The sequence below is a fragment of the Syngnathus floridae genome, chromosome 4 (assembly GCF_059516105.1).
Source record: "Syngnathus floridae isolate MCC-2025c chromosome 4, RoL_Sflo_1.0, whole genome shotgun sequence".
In the NCBI taxonomy this organism is placed as follows: domain Eukaryota; kingdom Metazoa; phylum Chordata; class Actinopteri; order Syngnathiformes; family Syngnathidae; genus Syngnathus; species Syngnathus floridae.
The window spans coordinates 19,026,612-19,045,295 of record NC_142416.1 but is presented as its reverse complement, the minus strand read 5'-3'; the positions used below and the strand labels follow the sequence as shown (position 1 = coordinate 19,045,295).

The following is an 18,684-nucleotide window of genomic DNA, read 5'->3' as shown; positions in this document are numbered from 1 at the left end:
AGTGAGTGAACAAGGGGGGAAAAAGTTGAGAAAGACTCCCTAGAGGATTGCAGGAGGGACGGGGGGGGGTGGCTTTTCGTGGCGAACACTGTTAATAGCAGGCAAGGGGTCAGCGGCGCAACTAAACAGTGCGTACGACTGCCAGGGTGGCTATGAAAACAGCACCTGCTGGTAGCGCCACTTGACAAAGGCAGCTGGGTCAACAGCCACTGTGGGAATGTTGCAACTTTGGGAGGAAGGGAGGGAGGGCGGGGTGGGGAGCCGAGAAAGTGCTCATACATGAGATAGTTGGAAGGCAGGATATCTTTAAAATGCTGACAGAAATATGATGGGAATAAGTGGCGATGCTCTTTGGCTAACTGTTGTTAGCCTCTTTTAAACTGATTGTGACAGCTTGAAACGAGCACTCTTGGCCTCTTATTTGGCAAACTGTGTCTTTAAAAAAGAAAATTAAATCAGATTAACCATATTTACATGGCTGTGCATTTTTGACCTCTCGCTGGAAGGTCTGGAACGTATCCACAGGATGGACGGCAAATTCTTGAGTTGGCGCAACGTGCAAAGTATTTAGGAAGGAACTTTTCCTGTTTGACAGTCAACGTCACACAAGTCACATATCGGCAAACGTCTCCGGCTTCTTGTTTATACGCATGTATTTATCTGAGTGTGTGTGCTGTGTTTGCTGTGTACAGATATAAACTGCGTGGGTGGCGGGTACATGCGAACGTGCACATCTGCGGGCCTGTGCGAGCGCGCGATATGCTAACTCCCAGCATGGTGTCGCAGAAAAAAAAAAAAAAAAACCCTTTCTTTTCCCGTGCCTCTTAAATCTTGCACCACCTCCGCTGTGGTCGGCGCTTTGACAAGGCTGTGTGAATAGCGGCCGCTACAATACACAGTAAATATTCTTGCACAATTAAAATAAGGAGGGACGATACAAAAGACGGCCACCCTCCGACAATGGTCGCCAAAAGAGACCACACTGGGAATTCCCGGATAGCCTTGAAAGCATGTTAAGATGATAAAAAAAAACACAAAGGCTTTCAATGAAAAGTAAAATGAAATTCTGAGAGCATAATCGAAATGTTGTGACAAAAGAAAGAACACATAAGGTGTATGAGATTTAAGTTGTAAAAGTCAGAATGTGAGAATTTGTTTATGAAATTGTAATTTACAAGAAAAAAAATAATAAAGTTGTCAAATAATTCATCCATCTATTCTTCATCCACAGGGGGGTCACGAGCAGAATCATTAAAGTTATGTGTCGTGAAATAATTTTAAGAGAATTAAGTCGTAATCTGAAGATGTTCTTTTATGAGAACAAGTCTTAATGACACCAGACAATAATTAGGATCATAAATTTGTACCATCCATTTTCTGAATGGCTTACAAAAGATATAAACAAAAGCATACAACAATAAATATAGAATAATAATAAATAACTCAGAAATTGGCACGATTAAACTTGACCTGATGTTGACATTTTGTGCATTTGTCAGAACGTGCAAAAAATTTGGATGACTTCAATCACGCCGCAAAACCACCAAGCATCGCTGGTTGTTTTACAAGCCCCCCACCCATTCAGCGCTTTTCGACGCATGGTGGCCTATTTATTATCGGAGGCGCACTTCCGCTGACAAACAAATACCTCCAAATGAAGTCATCTGCCCAAGACATGTTTACACAAACACTTCTGAGGGATTTTATGGCTAATGTTTCCCTGTAGGGCCTTTCGTCCGCGCTCTACCAAACGGCTTCTGCGTGTTCCCAAACATCCACCAGGAGAATAACAACGCGATGGCACCGCAAAGTATTTCCAGTTAGCAGAAAGTCTAAAAAATTGTGAATGGGAACGTGTGAAGATTCCTCAAAATGACAATTACATGTGATCATGCAGAGAAAAGTAGCAAAAACTTATTTTATGATAAATTTTTCAAAGACTGCTGCAACTTGTCTGCAGACTAAACAAGTCCAGTCCACGGTGGAAAGAAATGTTCTGCCGAGGGGGGGGAGCGACGACGCATCCAGCGGCGGGGCCAGAAAACATAAATACGGAGCGAGTCACCGGGGCCCCCTTTTTGAAACATCTGCGGTGTCATTAATTGCGCCGATGCCTGGGTGGCACTGTCGTCACCCGCGACTGATCAGCCGCGTAACATATTTCAAGTGTGATTCCCAGTCTGCTTTTTCTACTTAATCTGTCTCTCTTCATTTAACAGGAGATATTTCATCGGCGAGCCGTTCTTTTCGGCTGTTCCGAGTTAAGCGCCACCCGTTTGCTGACATGGAAACAAAATCCGCGCGCGCGTCGCATACGGTTTAGCCTCCGAAGTCGAACATGATCCGCTACTATAAGAAATGCCTGTAATGTAATGCCGCCTTTTACGGGCAGCGTAAGAGGGGCTTCTGGTGCTATTTCAGAAGGCGGAAAATTGACGTGGTCCATTTCATACCACCGTTCCATGTCAGTGCCAATTATAGAGTACGGAATGTTTGCTCTTCAGCAAATTTCAATACCGTACTTTTGGTCGCTAAAAATCTTGTCTACTGACTGTTTTTATGTGCTCAAGTTTAAATAATAAAAGTATTTGTTGTTCTTTGGTTTAAGCAATTCATATTTTTCTCATCTGCATTTCATTTGCGATTCCAGGTGCATATTTATTCGCGTCAGTTTGTGCTAGCATGTTATTTAGACTAGCATGCTAGCTGTAGTTGATGAGGCAATTTGTGTTGAAAAAGTTAATTATGGAATACAGTTGCTAATGTCACAAGCATTCATGATTGCATCATGAATAAACGTTGAAGAAATAAAACACTCTTGCTCAATATAGTAGAGAGTGCTTACTAAAAGGTTAGCATAACACCGTGTTAGCGCATACGCAGTGAGATAAATGACGTGTCAAAGTGGGACGAAAACAGGTGTCCCGGTGTTTTTCCCCCGCTCTCAGCAAAATAAAACCTTCTGTGCGACCGCTCTGAAAATAACTGGCGTGCGGTTACGTTGCCAGTTACGGCGCGCGTCCATCCAGCTACGCCGTTAGCAATACCTGACACTAATGTAGTGAAACGCAACGCTCGCTCTCCGGTTGCCGTCCTGCGTTAGCGTGGGCCGGGGCCGTCATGTGACGACCCGTTGGCACTGGCTAGGATTTGAAAGACGGGAGATTAATGGAGGCCTCATGGGTTGTATCAACGCGGGATTGTGTGACAGCGGCCAATTTATTGGGTACACTTCCACTATGGCTCCTCTGCGTCTAATTCTGCTTCTCCGAAGATATTTAAGGACACAACCGACTGCACACACCGACCGGCAGCTTACACTTACCGGTAGCTTACGAAAAAATGTGATAGCCAACACCATATGTTTGCACCCGAGTGATCGGATTCCCAATCTGCGGTATGTGTACGTGAGATTTAAAAGTGGAAGGCTGACCTGTCATTAAAATGACACATTTATATTATGGTTTTCCCGTGTGGTGAATGTTTGATTATTTTATTTATTTATTATTTTTATTGAATTTTATTTCTTTACTAAGACATCATCTGTTACCTTGACTCGCTTGTGCCTGATTTTTCTCGCCGTGATCCGATTCCACGGGCAGAACCCGATGTTTTTAATCATCATCGGGGTTTTTTGTTTTTTAGGTTGTTAACGGGGTAGAATGGGTGCGCCATCTCTGATGAAATGTTAAAAGGGGGTTTTTGTTTTTTTGTTTTAATTCAGCAGTTTGGGAATTGAGCAACTTTAGGAGAACCGTAATGCAAATGATTATGGTGAGCGGCAAGTGTGGAAGTCTAGAAGAAGTGTTTTGACGCGTACCTTTTGGGGTCCACCAACTTGTAGAGTTTGCCACTTTGCGACTGCACCATGCTTTTACTGCTCGCCAGTATGTAGCCTTCACCTGAAACAAAATGGAAGATGTTTTACGGGTGCATGGAAAACACGAGCGGGAAGCACGCCGGGATGGTTTAATGAAGAACAGCAGAATTCCATAAGGGGACAAAGTGTAAACATGTGTCTGCGGGGTCCCCGTGCCTTTTGGGACGCCCGCCCGCCCGGGAATGGAAATACCTCCTTAAAAAGGGCGAGTGTGACAGCTGGCGCGAGAGCGGCGATCAAACATTTATGATGGCTGTTGTTGAGCGAGCGCTTGACTTAATCAGAAACACTGCAGCCGACAGTTTGTAATCCCCGCCGATGACTGGTGGGCCGCAGCTGGTATAAAGTTCTGTATCACATTAGGCCGCTCACCTCACTTCACCCGAGTGCTCCCAAATTGACGGTAACACACTACACCCGTGCAAAACATTGCGCCGTAGGTGGCCCAGCATGCAAAATGGGAGGCCTTTGCGTGATGTTTTATAGCAATGACATTTAATCCATCAGGAAGTATGCATTTAATATCCTGCTGGCTGATTGAAAGTCAAAACCGTATTTCCTCAAATGGTGGCCGTCCCTTGAATAGAAAGCCGTCGAGTCATCCGCTGACAAAATAAACGCCTCCCTCGGATGGTAACTTTGCTTATCTCCAATTGCTCGCGCACGGGAATTCCGAAAAAGTTAACGGCGCCCTGTGACTGGTCAAGCATAAGGGCAAGTGACTCGTAAAATACTGTACGCCTCGTCACGGCCGCACTGACCCAGCTCGTCTTCTCCGAATCCCAGGATGTGTCCGACCAGCGTGGAGCCGCAGGAGCTGGCTGAGCCCAGACAAAGCGGTTTCTCCTGCCACTGCTCGCTTGCTGCCGACGGCGTTATTGACGACTTCTGGAGAATCCGCAGGTTGCTGAGATAAACAGTAGATAGGAGCGAACAAAACAAGTCAAGTCTTGGAGCCATGAAGTACGTGAGCTCCACTCCAACTGAAGTGTCAATTATTTATTGGCTATGTCATCCAGTTGAATGAATAAATAATCTCAATAATCCCGTACTTCCTTGAAACAATTATTAGCCAAAACGTTGGTGCTACATGTGCATGCAACATAGGATTGAAGTTACAGTGACCACCCGTCTGTCCACTGGAACACTACGTTAGGTGCTGCTGTTTTGGTTAGCCACTGAGTTCAAACAGCAATTTTGTGTGACGACATTAGCATCTTCGAACTGAGATCATTACACAAAAGGGAGTTGTCGATCACAAGGTGTTTATTTGTGGAAATATGCCATCTTATATTATAATAATGAATTAATCCTTGCACATGATTTGGCTACCACTCGAACCATTTTCCTTTCCCACAGACCCGCATGATGCCACTAGAGACCGTCGTTGCGTCACCGGGAAGGTTTTGTTCAATCGCAAGATTCACAACACATCCGCAAATTGGAACAGAATTTCAGCCACCGCGCACGGTTCCAAACCCAATCCCGAAGATCCTGCAACGAAGGGAAATTTCTCACCGTTATTGACTTCCTCTTTGCCTCTTGGAGCGTCAGTCTTTGACATCAGCAAATGAGGATGAATTACAAACCAAAGAAGAGTGTGAACAGCGCAAGGCAGGATGTCCCGTCTCCGTTTACACCCAACTGGCCAGGCCACTGTGGCAAGAGTAACACAATACCGACGTTCCCCACCGGCCCCACCCACACATTGCTGGAACTTTGTATTCACCGCATGATGCAAGGGACAGATTGACGAGGGTGAGAATGGAGAGTGGTGACGTCTGCAAATCTAACATTCTCAAAAACGATCATAGTTGCCTCCTGCAGGAACACAAATGCTGGTGACACAAAACACACCATTTGAACTCTGTTGCCAACCAAAACAGCAGCACCCTTCCTCTAAAAGATGGTCCCCAATCTGAAACATGCCACAATTTGGACGCAATATGGTTTGTGCCTTACCCGAGCTTATCTCCAAACACGTAACTGCCGTACAATCGTCTGGACTGGCAACCCCTGTAGATGAAACCGCCCACTGGGGGCGCTCCTCCGATGGACTGCAGGTCATAGACGGAAGGTTCGTTCTCTGCGCAGTATGAAGGAGAGGAGCAAATATTAGAAGAACAAAATCATTCTTTGAGGAAAAAAACAACCTAAGATAACTTTTTTTTTTTAAATTGCATTTTAATAAAAAGTTTTACTTTTTGCGCGGAAAGGGGCGTTGAGGAACTAATTTTATAATTATAGTTTGTGAGAATGATGAAGCCAAACGACAACAATAAAGCGATGACCATTAAATACGACAGTGGAGCTTTTTCTGAAGGTTTTCGTGGAACAAGCCATTTTGGGTCCGCATCTTCTCAGTACCACATGGACTTTGGCAGACGTCCGCATTGTCCCCCTGTCCGCTTCATAAGTTTGACGCTGATGTAATAAGACTTATTTTTGGAGCGCTGTGGTCTTGGCAATGGGAAATGTGAATGGCGGCTGGTGTGTTGATTTCCCCACGGCAATGACTTTCCAGTTTAGATAATTGGCCCCTGTGGCGAAGCATCCCTCAAGGGGGTCAAGTAGACATTTGGGTTGCCAAAGTCGTCATTATTAAGACAAACAGCCGTTAATTTATCAGTGGAAGGAAAGTGGGTTAAAAATGGTCAAGACGGCCATTTGCCTTTTTTTTTCCGCTCATTGTGAGAGGAACCCCGCTGAGATTTGTGTTTTCAACAATGCTAAGCCGTCAACCTTGTGGTTATTGCTGTAGACAGATCCAAATTCACAGTGTGGATGCAATTTTGCTTTTGGCGTTTCTGTGCTCCGTGCACACAGGGGTTCCGAGTGAGTGAATTTGTGTGTGTGTGTTGGGGGGTATTTCTCTGGCACTTCTAAAATTTTTACATGTATAACCTTCTGTACCTTGGCAGCTGTCCTGAATTGTTTCTCAACGTGTTGCCAAACTGCTGTGTTCTTACAAAATGAGGGTGGGGGAATTTTTTTTGTTCTCAATTTAAAGCCAAAATCTTGGGCAAAAAAGGCACATTTTCATCATGATAAATTTCTTCTGTTTCTTAAAAGAGTGCTTTGACGCCACACTTCGACGAGTTGGTACCAAGGACGTCTCAAAATTTTCCCAGAATGTTGCGTCTATCCAGATTTCTCGACAAAATTCTTTTTTATACACATTAGAGACATTTTTTTGCACATTAGAGACATTTCTACTGGAACTCACCGTAATCTTTCCCTTTGTGAATTTCCAAAATTCTTCCCGTGGTGGAGTTTTTACCGCTGGCGTCCGTGCAGAGCATGAGGAGGCTCCCGTTCTCCGTTTGGATCCGGTCCACGCTGCACCTACACCACACAGAACCCAGAAAATAAGGAACACAGAACGGCACGAGTGCGCTTAACTTAAAAAAAATATTTTTTTGCGTTTGACCAACCTGCCTGGGTCGTGTAAACCTTGCGCAAAGATTTCCGGTGGCTGGTTGGTGCCGTTGAAGTACGGGTTGTCCCGCGGGATGGAATAGGGGGACGCGCAGCCATCCGTGTCCACGTCTACCCTGAGCACGGACCCTGTGAAATCACTGCGCACCAACGCACCTTTTAGGCTTTGGATGACCTTCATGTCTTGATACCTTTGGACCTTTCCTCACCTGAGTCCATCCATCTCCTCCATGTCGTCCAGGGTGATCATTCCGTCCCCCAGGATGATGTACAGCAGACCCTCGGGGCTGAAGAGCAGTTGCCCGCCCAGATGTTTCCGGTGCAGCTCGGCTACTTCCATCAGGACCCGGAGGGTCCGAATGTCCACCTGGTTTGGGTTCTTTCTGAGGGATTAAAAAAAAAAGATCCTGCGTCAAAAAGTGAGTCTGGGACAAATTAATGGCATTTCCATTCATTTCAATGGGGAAAGATGATTTGAGACATGAGGCAGACAGTGGGCGGGTGATGACATCACGCAGTCTCTTGCAAAGTGAGTCTTTGGCTACACTAGGAGGAGTAACATTTCATCCTCGCTTATTTTGAGTGTCTAAAGGTCTCGCAATTTGCCCGGAAAAAAAAAGGAAAGAAAAACAGCTTTCTAAAGAAAATAACGACGCTGTAAAAATGCCATCAAATCCTCGAGTTGAGTAACGGCCCCGTGCGCCGCAGTCAGTCCGCGGGACGGCGTGCCAAAACTGTCATTAAGATTAGATCATTAAGGCAAATGGACTGGTGTGATTGAGAGAAGACGCTTTTTTTTCTCTCTCCACCAATCGTTTATCATTCAAGCGAACAGCTGCATACTTTAGATCCACCGACTTTTTACTGCTCCTTAACACCTTTTTCTGGAAAGTTTTACAGTCAGTTATATTACAGCATAAAATCACATACTTAAAGATAATATATGTCTGAGATGGAAAAAGATTATGTGCAAAGAGCCCATTAGTTGTTTCTTTTGGAGTGTTTGCAATCAGCGTGCTCCCCGCGTTACCTGGACACGGTGTACTCCACAACGCGGAGAATGTGGTCGTGCGGTCCGATGGCCCAGCGCTCTTGGTTGGTGGTGTAGGCGACGTAGAGCTTGCCATTCTTCTTATAATTGGGATGGAATGCCAGGCTTAGCAGGCCCCTTTCATCTCTGCCCTGCAGTCAGATGGCAAAGCACAAAAGATCCAGGAGTTAATTATGTCCCGCCTCGGCCTCTCCTTGGTCGTGTGGGTTCCGAATCAGCCCCCCCCCCCCTCCCCTGACCGCCCCCCCCTCTCTAATCCCCCTTTTTATTTCTCCATCACATTCCCTTTGACACCCCTGGCATTCTTTCATTCTTCCCTTTCAAACCATCGCCTGTTTCACTTCACACCTCCACCGAGCTCCTTGAATATACCATTACCCGCCATTATAAAGCATTTGACTCCGAGCGCAGCCGTTTGCGGCTCCTCTTCCAACCCCGCCCACTCCTCTTGGTTCTGCGCGCTTGTCCTCGGGGATCTGGGTCCCCGCAGCCGCCCACCGCGCCCCTCCCAGGACGCCCCGGGGCCCTTCGAGGTGGCCCCCTATTGTGCGGTGATTTGTGTGTGTAATCTTTGGGGGATATCCGTGAATGCGGCGCTGAGTGGCTCAAAGAATTTATTAGCTCGCTCACAGTTCATAGAGAGCACAAAAGTGCAGAGTGCTTCAACTCCGTACCACCCCGGCCGCACCGCGCCCCTTCGTGGGTTTACACAAAACGCATGCAAAATTCACATCATCAGGGGAAAAGGAGGGGGGGGGTGGAAAAAAAATACTAAACAAGGAAGGGGCTGCCAATTCCCACTGTCTTGGCAACATGTTTAGAAAACATCTAAATTGCTTGTGTAATATGTAAACCTTTGTCTCAGCCCCAGAGGCAGCTCTGCCGCTACCTTGGTGGTCTCGCCGTCATTGCTCGCTCGCTTGCTGTAATAATCAACAATCGCGCCAAGCTAGGCCGGAGCAGGTCGGCTTGGTCATTAACGTGGCGCTCTTCTCCGCAAAAGAGTGGACTTGGGTGTAAAAACGGACAGACCAGGGGATTGACAATTTGGTGGCTGAATACAGACAGAACTTCAGACCGTCTGAAAGTGTGTCTAAATTGTGGCGCAGATGCTTGAACATCATTTTGGCGAATTCGATCAAGGTGGAGGCAGAAAGATTCCGTCATCGCAGTTCACTCGTAAAAATATGACAAAAATGAACATTCTCCAAAAATGAGTGGTTCTGTTTTATTTCTCATCTATTACTCGGCAATTTGGGATTGGCTCACAACCAGTCCAGGGTGTATCCTGCGACTCGCCCAGAGTCGACCGGGATCGGCTCCAGCTGACATGCGCCCTTTAATATTCCGGCCAAAAGGTCGTGCAACACATCTAAATAATCAAGATGGATGTTGTGAGGTTTACTCCACCGCTCGCAGTCTTGTTTGGATGGCGTAACGTGTACGCAGACACTTACGCCGGCCACATGTGGAATCAAAAAGGATGACGCGGCACCCTGGAATGTTCTAGGAGTACCGATGAGCAAGAACTGAGACCCCCACCGACAACCTCGTGGGTTTCATTGATGTTGTGAAAGCTGTTGCGATACGTGAGAGTCAGACAGCAGCTCACTCAACTCAAATTCGGGTTTTGGAGGGGGGGCGAGAAAGAAAAGGTGACTTGTACCCCGCCAATTGTGTCAGGATGTTTTATAGCCGTGTCCGTATGTTGAATGTGGAGATGCACTGACCCACATCCCTAAAATAAACCAAAGGTAACCGCAATTCCGAAGAGGCCGTGATCCGAGGCCAAGGGGGCGACACCCTGAATAAACAGTGTTGCGAGCCAATGAACGATTTGCTCCCTTGCTAATAACTTGGATTGCTTCATTGTACAACAGCCAGTCCTTTATGTAAGCACTAAATACAGCATCTGTCAGCACACTTGCAGTCAGGCAGTGCTCCGAAGGAATCTTTCAAGGTATTATCTTTTCATTTGTCACAAACACCTGCTGCTGCATTCCTCCTTTCCCTCCACTTGTGTTCTCCGGGGGGTCCGGCTTTGAAAATGAAGCTTGAGGAAAGGATGAGGAGGGGGGGGTTGTATAGTTTTGGCAAAGACTCCATAACGCAGGTCTAGCAAAAAAAAATGGGAACGTACAGATGGACAAGCCACCAAAAATCGATGTATTGCGCTTCCCGGGCCAGCAGTTGGCGACGTCACTTTGTAATGGAAAAACGACTCGCATGCACATCATCTGCTTCTCCTTCGAACAAAAAACATCTTTTCAATGGCCTTCGTTGCGGTATGTTGACATACCAAAGGAAGAAGTTGACTAATTTCCACAAATAACGAGCCCAAAAATTGGCAGTGACATTTTTTTGTCCCTCAGGAAAGAAAAAAAAAAAAAAGAGCTGCAGCTGCAAGTAAATACATTCAAGCTGAGTCTTGTCCAATCACATTAGAGGTGAGGGAGGAAAATATCAAGCAGTCGCGGCGAGGACGACTGAGGATGGCGCGCATTTGCGGCGGGGACAAGCGTACAGAGATCGAATTACAGGCGGAACACCCACAGCGCAGCATGCAGCCCGCAGCTGAAGCGGCACGCCATTGTTTCGCTGCAGCTTAATTGGCACACGGAGGGGACGGCGAGGAGGGTGGGCGTCCATAGAAGGAGCGAGCGGGAGTGTTGGGGGAGTGGGAGAAGGAAACACAGGGCATTACAATCAAAGCATGTGCATGGGACTGATGATAAAGTGGTTATCTGGCTCCTCTCTAGGGGGGCGGGGGGGGACTCTATATTGAAGGCAGCTCCATCCTGTTGATGCTGCGGGTAAACACCTTCGCCATTTTGCGTGGCTGGAGGGGGGGGCCGAGGCTGGCAGAACAAGACTCGCGGGATCGGATCGTCATAACGATGGCTTCATGCACATCCAGCGATGATGCCGACGATAAGGGGAAGACGGAGCATGCCGAGCGGGACCCGCGAGGGGCCACTTAGATATTCAGAAGCTTTGCTTGCTTTGACTCCCTGTAAACAAACTGTGACTGGCATGCGTGCGGGAACAAACTTCCTGTCCGGGAGCGTGTGCACCCCTTCCTCCTCACCCTTGAAATATCCCGGCAATGCCATCTCCGCATGCAATCTGAAGAATTTAGGACACTTCCCATCGCTCCTTGCCTGTGCGGCTGAAACTTCAAACTCTTGTAGGCTAGCTTAGTTAGCTTCCACTTTAACCAGATTCTAAAACAAAATCTTTTAACCTGGTTATTTCTATGTACTATTTTGATATGATAAAATATCTTCTTGTTTGACTATTGAGGCCTATTTTTTCCAGAACTCCCAAATCGTACAATTTTTTTGCAGCGTGACTCCTCAGATGAACAATGTGGGATAGATTAAGCGGTCCATTAAGCCATCTTGTGAGAGTGAGCGAGCGAGCGAACGAACGGCTCAGCAGCACAATGCAAGCTGTATGTACAGTTAATTAGCAGAAAATAGCCCAATGATTGGCCGCCGTCACGTTTGATGAATGGTTTCTTGTTTGGCATAACGATATAATTGCAAGGCTAATAGCGAGCAGGCAACAAGGGAGACGTTACTGGCGGCCGGCTCCTCCTTACCTTCAGGCCGCTCTGCACCAATTTGTGGATGTCCAGGAAGGGCTCCTTGAGCAGCTGAAGGTCGTGGGTGAGTATTCGGACGAATCCCTCCCGCTCCAAGACAAAGAGGCGCTGGGATCCGTCGCCGCAGTGCACCGCGGCCACAGGTTGTCGCAGACCACTCAACACCTCCTGGGCACAGTAGCAGTTGTGTTTGTGTTTCCTGGGCAATGGCGGAGATACAAGAAGGGCAGACAGAGGAGAAGGTAAAGAAATAAAATGGGGGTGTTTGATATTCAATTGCATTTTGTGAGGGAAAGGCCCTTCGCGAACAAAACTCGCCGAAGATTTAACGCCCGAGTCGGACCCTAGAACGAAAACAAACTGTGGCCACAAACCTGCTGATATCTTCCATTTTCTCATCTCCCAAGTAGTTGGAATCTTGGCCCTGCGCTTGCTTTCGTTGAAAATCTGGAAAGCACAGGCCCGCGTCTCGTCGACCGTAGTATTGGCAGAACTCGTCCGCGTCGGCCTGGAACAATTCTGCACAAATAAAATCAAATGAAATACGGGCGGGTACGTTTGATAAAGCGGGCAGAGCGAAAATGCAACGAACGGGCGTTTGCTGTTGACTGGAGAAGAAAGACGAGGCAAGCGGTGGACAGAAAGTGGCAAAAAGATACGATATGTGTTTGTTGGGTCTAACCAAAGCGCAGAGAAAAAGAGACAGCGGGCCAAACCAAACGCGGACAAGGTTTTTCTGGCTAAAACTGCGAGGAGGCGAGAGACTATAATTTACAGTGACATGATTTTGGCCAACGCCGAGCGTGTTTGTGCATATCGAATAATGAATTGCCGACTTTGCGAAAAACATTTATTGACAATGTACACCAGCTGTCAGTTTGACATGATTGCAAGGCGGGCGAGCCAGAAACCGAGACCCTTTTGGAGATTGGAAAATGTTTGGCCTTCGGTATATATTAAACAGGACGGAGCGCGTGTTTAGGATATTAATATTCTCTTTAAAACAAAACTATCACGTATCAATCTGGGAGGTCGATGTGGAGAGCCGCGACCGTCGGTGTGAACCGGGAGGTGACCTGAAAATCAAGGTAAGGAGCGAATTCGGATTTTTGCCACACCGCTAAGTTTTTATGCACCGTATCCGTATTTCTCTTTGAGCGCAAAACTGAGATCTCAACCGCACGCTTAAAAAAACAGGACCGGCACAACATTAGTCTTAGTGTGCAGTACCTCGGGAGCCCCCCTAGCGAGTTAAAAAACAATCTTGCCAATTCTGTTTCCTTTGGACGGTTGGGGGGGGGGATAAAAACACAAACAGGGTCCCACCCCGACCCCCACCTTTCATGTGCCACTGCGAGGGCTGACCGCAGCAAAAAGTGGAGGTGATAGGATACCCCCCCCCCCCCCGAACATCTAAACACAAGATGGAGATCAAAGTGGCCCAGGAACACAAACCGCCCGCCCGCTTGTGTCCGCAGTTATCTTAAGCACGCTGGCGTGGGAGCTCGACTCGGCTCGGGCGAGGGAGTGCAAGGGTAAGCGGGAATGGTGACGGTAGGAAGGTGGGAGTGAGAACTAATGGAGGGGAACACAAGTGCTGGCACGACGTAAATGATAGCCAAGGTTTCCAGGTCATCCTTCTGTACAAATGGTAATGACGCGGAATGGGGAGTTAAGTCGACTTGCAAATTTCCAACTTCTTTCCAGCCTGTCCTGACTTTAAATTTGCCTTGAGGAAATTTCACAGATTCTGTGCAGAGGTGGGTTCACTCCCTTGGCACATAGGGTCAACTGTCCATTAAAAATCATCTCCGAATTAGGCCAGCTAAGGTCAAGAGTGAGCCGAAGCGGCAGCACTTCTGGGACATTGTGATTTCCAGAAAACCAATTTAATTTTGAAGACGTAATAATTAGGAAATCTCAACACGCTGAGATATAACGAACTAAAAATGAAAAATTATAAAATACATAAACTGATGAATAAATACAAAATAAGAACCCACACGAGTACAAAAACAAAATTTGAACAGAGCAAATGAGCGAGTGAGAGGCAGCGTGACAGAGAGAGCGAGAGAGAGAGAGAGAGAAAGAGAGAGAGAGACAGAGCCTTGTCCATATTCGTGGCTCCCCGGCGCTGAAGCTTCCATCTGGTTATCTTCCAAAGGCAACCTGGGTGGCCCGGCCCAAGTACTTGACATCTTGATGCACTTCAGCAGTTTTACATACACACTGGCTTTGTAGAAAAATAAATGTGTCATTCGTCACCACATATGCTGATCTGTGGCCCGTGGAGAAGGCGCACAACACGGGGTGGGAGAAAGGGGAGGGGGGGCTCGTCTTTTCAGCCTTTTTTTTTTTTTGGGCTTTGACTCCCTGAGCCCACATGTGTGTCAGCTCCCGGGCAGTAACTCGCAACCCAACCGCGCCTCCTCTACGCGCCATGAGCTAATGTCGCAGCATGTGCCCGCCAGCATGTGCAGACAAGGACGGGTTCTGTCGCAATGTTTGATATTTTGTAGCGTAGGCTATTGGGTCATGTTTTGGAACGCGCGGAACTTACAGACTCACTTGCAAAAGCTGATCTTTGGAAAAGTGGTACCTGCTCATAAAAGAAAATTATGGGCAAACTGGAACACTTAGCCTCTTGGAAATTTACAAAAAAAGAAAAACTATGTGTTACAAAAATCTCACCCCAAAATTGATATATTTAAATATCACTGTGAGAAAATATTTTTTAAATTTGGCAGCAGTTTCTTGCCCTATGACTCCGCTCACTTGGGCTTGTGTTATTTTTTGTTTGCGCTCGTCATATTCGTTTGTTTCCACATCCACCTGCGCCATCTTGGTTACCACGTTGATGTCAGGGGAAAAAAAAAAAAAAAAACACACAAATTTGTGCACGTGTGTGGTTGTGACAATCAAGGCCGGGACAACATGTCCGTGTTTGTCAGGTTAATCAAATAAGCTGGCAACCGAAAAGATACAAGGGCGTTGAAAAGCAACACAAATAAAAAAAAAAAAAAAGGGCGGACAAGCTAGCAAACAAACGAGGGGTGGTCATCAACAAATGAAGGTGAGGTCAGATGAGGTAAAGCGCTGGATAAATAAATCCGCACGGAACATCTGACCGACTCGCGAGTGAATCTTACAAGGTAACCAAACAAAGGCGTGTGATTCAGAGACGCTCGGCGGGGATTATTTACCCGGTACGTGTCCCCGGCAGGTGTAGTAGAACTCGCGGCAGAAGTCCTGGCAGAGCCGAGGAAGGTCGGGCTCCCTGTGTGGCATCCTGCCTGGTTCCGACGGGTTGAACAACACCTGCGCGTTGGGGGAGCAGCGCGCACACTTGATCTCCTCCAGCAGACGGCCGCATTCTGTGTTGTTGGTGGAGAAGATCTGGAGACCACACACACATAGATGACTGATTAATGTTTAGCGTTGGAAAAAGGCAGCGCACTGCTTGGCCTGTTTGCTGTCTACACCCTGTTCCAAATAATTATGCATATAAGATTGAAGTGAAATAAACATTTGAGCTTTCGTTTAGCTGGGAAACTTCTCGTTTGTTATTCCTTCTGTCCGTTCGATTACATCACCTTCTGTCAGCTTTGATAATGACTTTCCCAGATGAGCTTGATTAAAGCGGAATTGGTGGTTCGGCGAAAAAGTATACGAGATATTTTAAGTGGACGCAAGTTAGGTAATCGAGAAAGACAAGTCAAGGTACAAGAAGACTAATAAACGGAAAAGTCATGGTGCTAATAAGCAACTGCGTTGTTCTTGTTTTGTTTTATGTCCAATGCTAACATTGTCAAATTGTGTGCTAAAGAATGCAGAAAAAAAAAGCACTCAGCTAATTGCTACTAGTAGCCAAACCCCACATAAAGTTACACAGTAAATTAGGCCGTCTGGAGCCAAATATCCTTTTTTTTTTTTAACAACTCGCAGCCACGCGACACTAAGGAAGCAAAAAATTACAAGCTCGACTTCGGGAGGGGGGGATCGTTAGTAGCCCGGGAGTTAATCCGAAAAGAAATGAGCGGGATTATTTATGTAGCAAATTAGCTGCAACCAAACACAATGTAATCTGGTCTGGGTCAAGAGCGGTTGCCACTTGGGCAGAGGCAGAGCAAGGCTGCCATTACTTTGCGCCGTGTGAGGTCCATGTGTAAACACAAATGGAGAGATAGAGCGCCACATCGTTCCCTCTCGCTGCTATCAACAAATTAGCAGTCTGTCCAAATCAATTAGCTGCGAGGACCCAAGGCCAGAAGAAGGATGCCTTACATGTTTGCCTGATTAGGGAACAAAATGCCAATGAGCCGTGTTTAGCGGGGAAAAGGTAGCTGGACCCGCCAGAGCCGTCACGTTGAAAGCTAACAATATAGTAGTGCTAGCTAGCGGCTAGGCTGCTAGCTCAAGCGTGACATGGAGGTCAAGGTTAGAGCAGTGTTGAATAGGTTTTCTGTGCTTATTATTTTCTTACTTTTATGGCCATTAAAAATGTAAAAACTGAAAACATAGCCTGTGGAGTTAATGAACAAAAAAAATGGTTTCTGTTGCCTTAGAAGGAAAGCTCAATCCCCACCCACGTGTTCCTGCGTACGTCCCGCAGCGTGGTGGGCATGCCTGCCTTCCCGCTCTAGTAAATTGCCTCGTGATTCCGAGTGGCGTGAGCTGGCAAAGGTTCCACCGCGAGTAACATTCGTGTGCTCTCAGCCGTATGTCCATATGTTGCCGGGACTGATGCCAAATTTGCGTCCTCGCAGAAAACCAAACAAGCGAGGCTTTGTGTTTGTGTCCTTTTTTTCTTGATGGTAGTCAAACAAACAAAAAAAAATCAATGACATGATGTCGGAAAAGAAACGAGGCACTGGACTAATATTTTGGGGGAAACGATGCCGTAGATATAAACATTTTTGAATGCCAACCTGTTCTAATGTGTGATGTCAGCATATCACACACCTCACTACACCTCATTTCCATCGCCATGACGTTCGGGCATTTGAGTTTTTTCTGTTGGAGCACCAAGTAAAGACCCAAATCGCTCGTTGCTTCCAACAGGCCAACTGACACATTTACTCAGAGATGATGATGAGGACTTTGATTTCTGTGACCTGTCACATATTGGAGTCCATAGGTTGTGGTACAAACGGACTGCCAAGTTTGCCTGCAACGCATCAATCTAACATTTGAATACTTTTTTTCCCCATTTTAACCAAATATAATCTCCTTTGCAGCACTGTTAGGCTACGCAACCACTCGTTTGAAAAGAAACACTTGTCATTCAGTCAGTGGCAGCAGTGATGTAGGCGACTCTAAGCTCCAACAAAACACTTGTCCTCGGGGGAATAGGTGTAAGTTGGTTGGCAAAAGAGGAGGGGGGACACTCCCAAAGGCATTAACACTTGGCTGGAAGGAGAGGTGTGGAGGGAGAGAGGGGGGGTGATGTTCTCCAGCTTCTCCCATTAGTGAAACCAACAAACACAATGGCCTTGTTATTCTTTGGCCATAATCAGAATGGGCTCCGTGTGTGGGCAGTGTAACTGGGAGGAGAAGTCGACTCTTTCAAACCCTCTCAAGAACCTCCTCTCTCTCCTGGCTTATTTGCATGACTTGAGGAAATTAAATGATGCGATAATATACTCCCTCCTTGGATGATTCCAGAAGTGGTTTAACATGAAAATAGTTGTCATTGGAGAATGACACATTTCATTTTTGACTCACCTGCAGATAATAGTCTGGAAAGGAAGTAACATTGAATGGTTTTAAAGTGATATAAGCCAGATCACGTTCCTGCTTTTAAGTAAAATAGATGGGCGTTTAAAAACGACATTTTTTATCGCTTATGTTATGTTGACTCACCTAATTTTTGGGGGGGCTTCGCAGACTAGTCTGGAAAAACTCCGGAAAAACAAGATAAGATGCTGTCAGTTGTTAGGAACTGAAAACACCGAGCGGGGTTGGGTGCGTTCGGGAACGGCATTACAGCTTCGGTTTTTGGCTCGCTGGTTATTTCGCGTCACCGAACAGTTTGTAAAACCTCACTCAACTGCCAAAACAACAGATGAGACACCCGTAAAGTTGTCCAAGAGACATAAAGTACGTTGCCAGGTGACGTTACGTGAAAATCGCAGCGTGAGATGAGGACGCTGGAGGGGCATTCAAGAACACAAGATTAAACAGGCGTGCGTATGTTTTTGACTCACCCAAGTGAAACCAATTCAGTCCCTGGTCAGTTAAACCTCTCCGGACAAGTCATATAACACATAAGAAGCGCGGAGAGAGACAGAAAATCCATTATTGACGACGTTACTTAGCCATTTAGCTCCCGGGTCGCATTCCGTACTTTCTACGACGTGAACGTGTTGGTGGGGGACATTCAAGAACGGCACAGTTGATAAAAGTTACTTGGTTTCAAAGACTAGCCCGAGAAACTAACAAAATAAACGACGAACTGCGGTGAAATTGTTAAACATAAGTTGCTGCCGGGTTTATTGTCGCTTACCTTTCTTCGGTAAGCCCCCGGAGTGATGCCAAACCGTGAGAGCCGTCACCAATGGCAACGACCGTGCCGACGCGCCAAGCGGCAGGTAACGTAAAACGGTGCCAAAGTGACGTAAACAAAAGCTTTTAAAACATATCGTCGCACGCAAAAGTCGCTTTACGGTACAGCCGGAAGGCGAACCCCCCACCCTCGAAAACCACAAT

The 18,684-nt window shown here is 46.6% G+C and overlaps 1 protein-coding gene across 6 annotated transcripts in view; it reads right to left on the bottom strand.

Annotated features, from left to right (window-relative positions):
• The window catches only part of hhip (hedgehog interacting protein), a 30,114-nt gene that overhangs the window by 10,465 nt on the left and 965 nt on the right, over positions 1-18,684 (bottom strand). For 3 of the 6 annotated variants that reach the window (XR_015857838.1, XR_015857839.1, XM_088372468.1), the window contains exons 2-11: positions 15,180-15,372; positions 12,351-12,495; positions 11,974-12,175; positions 8,349-8,500; positions 7,528-7,701; positions 7,315-7,458; positions 7,107-7,225; positions 5,843-5,966; positions 4,642-4,787; positions 3,821-3,902 (exon numbers count right to left, since the gene is read on the bottom strand). Coding sequence is in view for 4 of the 6 variants with exons in the window: in XM_088372468.1 (XP_088228594.1) it covers positions 3,821-3,902; positions 4,642-4,787; positions 5,843-5,966; positions 7,107-7,225; positions 7,315-7,458; positions 7,528-7,701; positions 8,349-8,500; positions 11,974-12,175; positions 12,351-12,495; positions 15,180-15,372 (1,481 nt within the window). In the remaining 2 variants the exon portion in view is untranslated. Of the gene's footprint in view, positions 1-3,820; positions 3,903-4,641; positions 4,788-5,842; positions 5,967-7,106; positions 7,226-7,314; positions 7,459-7,527; positions 7,702-8,348; positions 8,501-11,973; positions 12,176-12,350; positions 12,496-15,179; positions 15,373-17,838; positions 18,096-18,182; positions 18,459-18,481; positions 18,617-18,684 lie in introns of those variants that run through there. The other 3 variants (XM_088372469.1, XM_088372471.1, XM_088372470.1) reach the window with 3 other exon arrangements.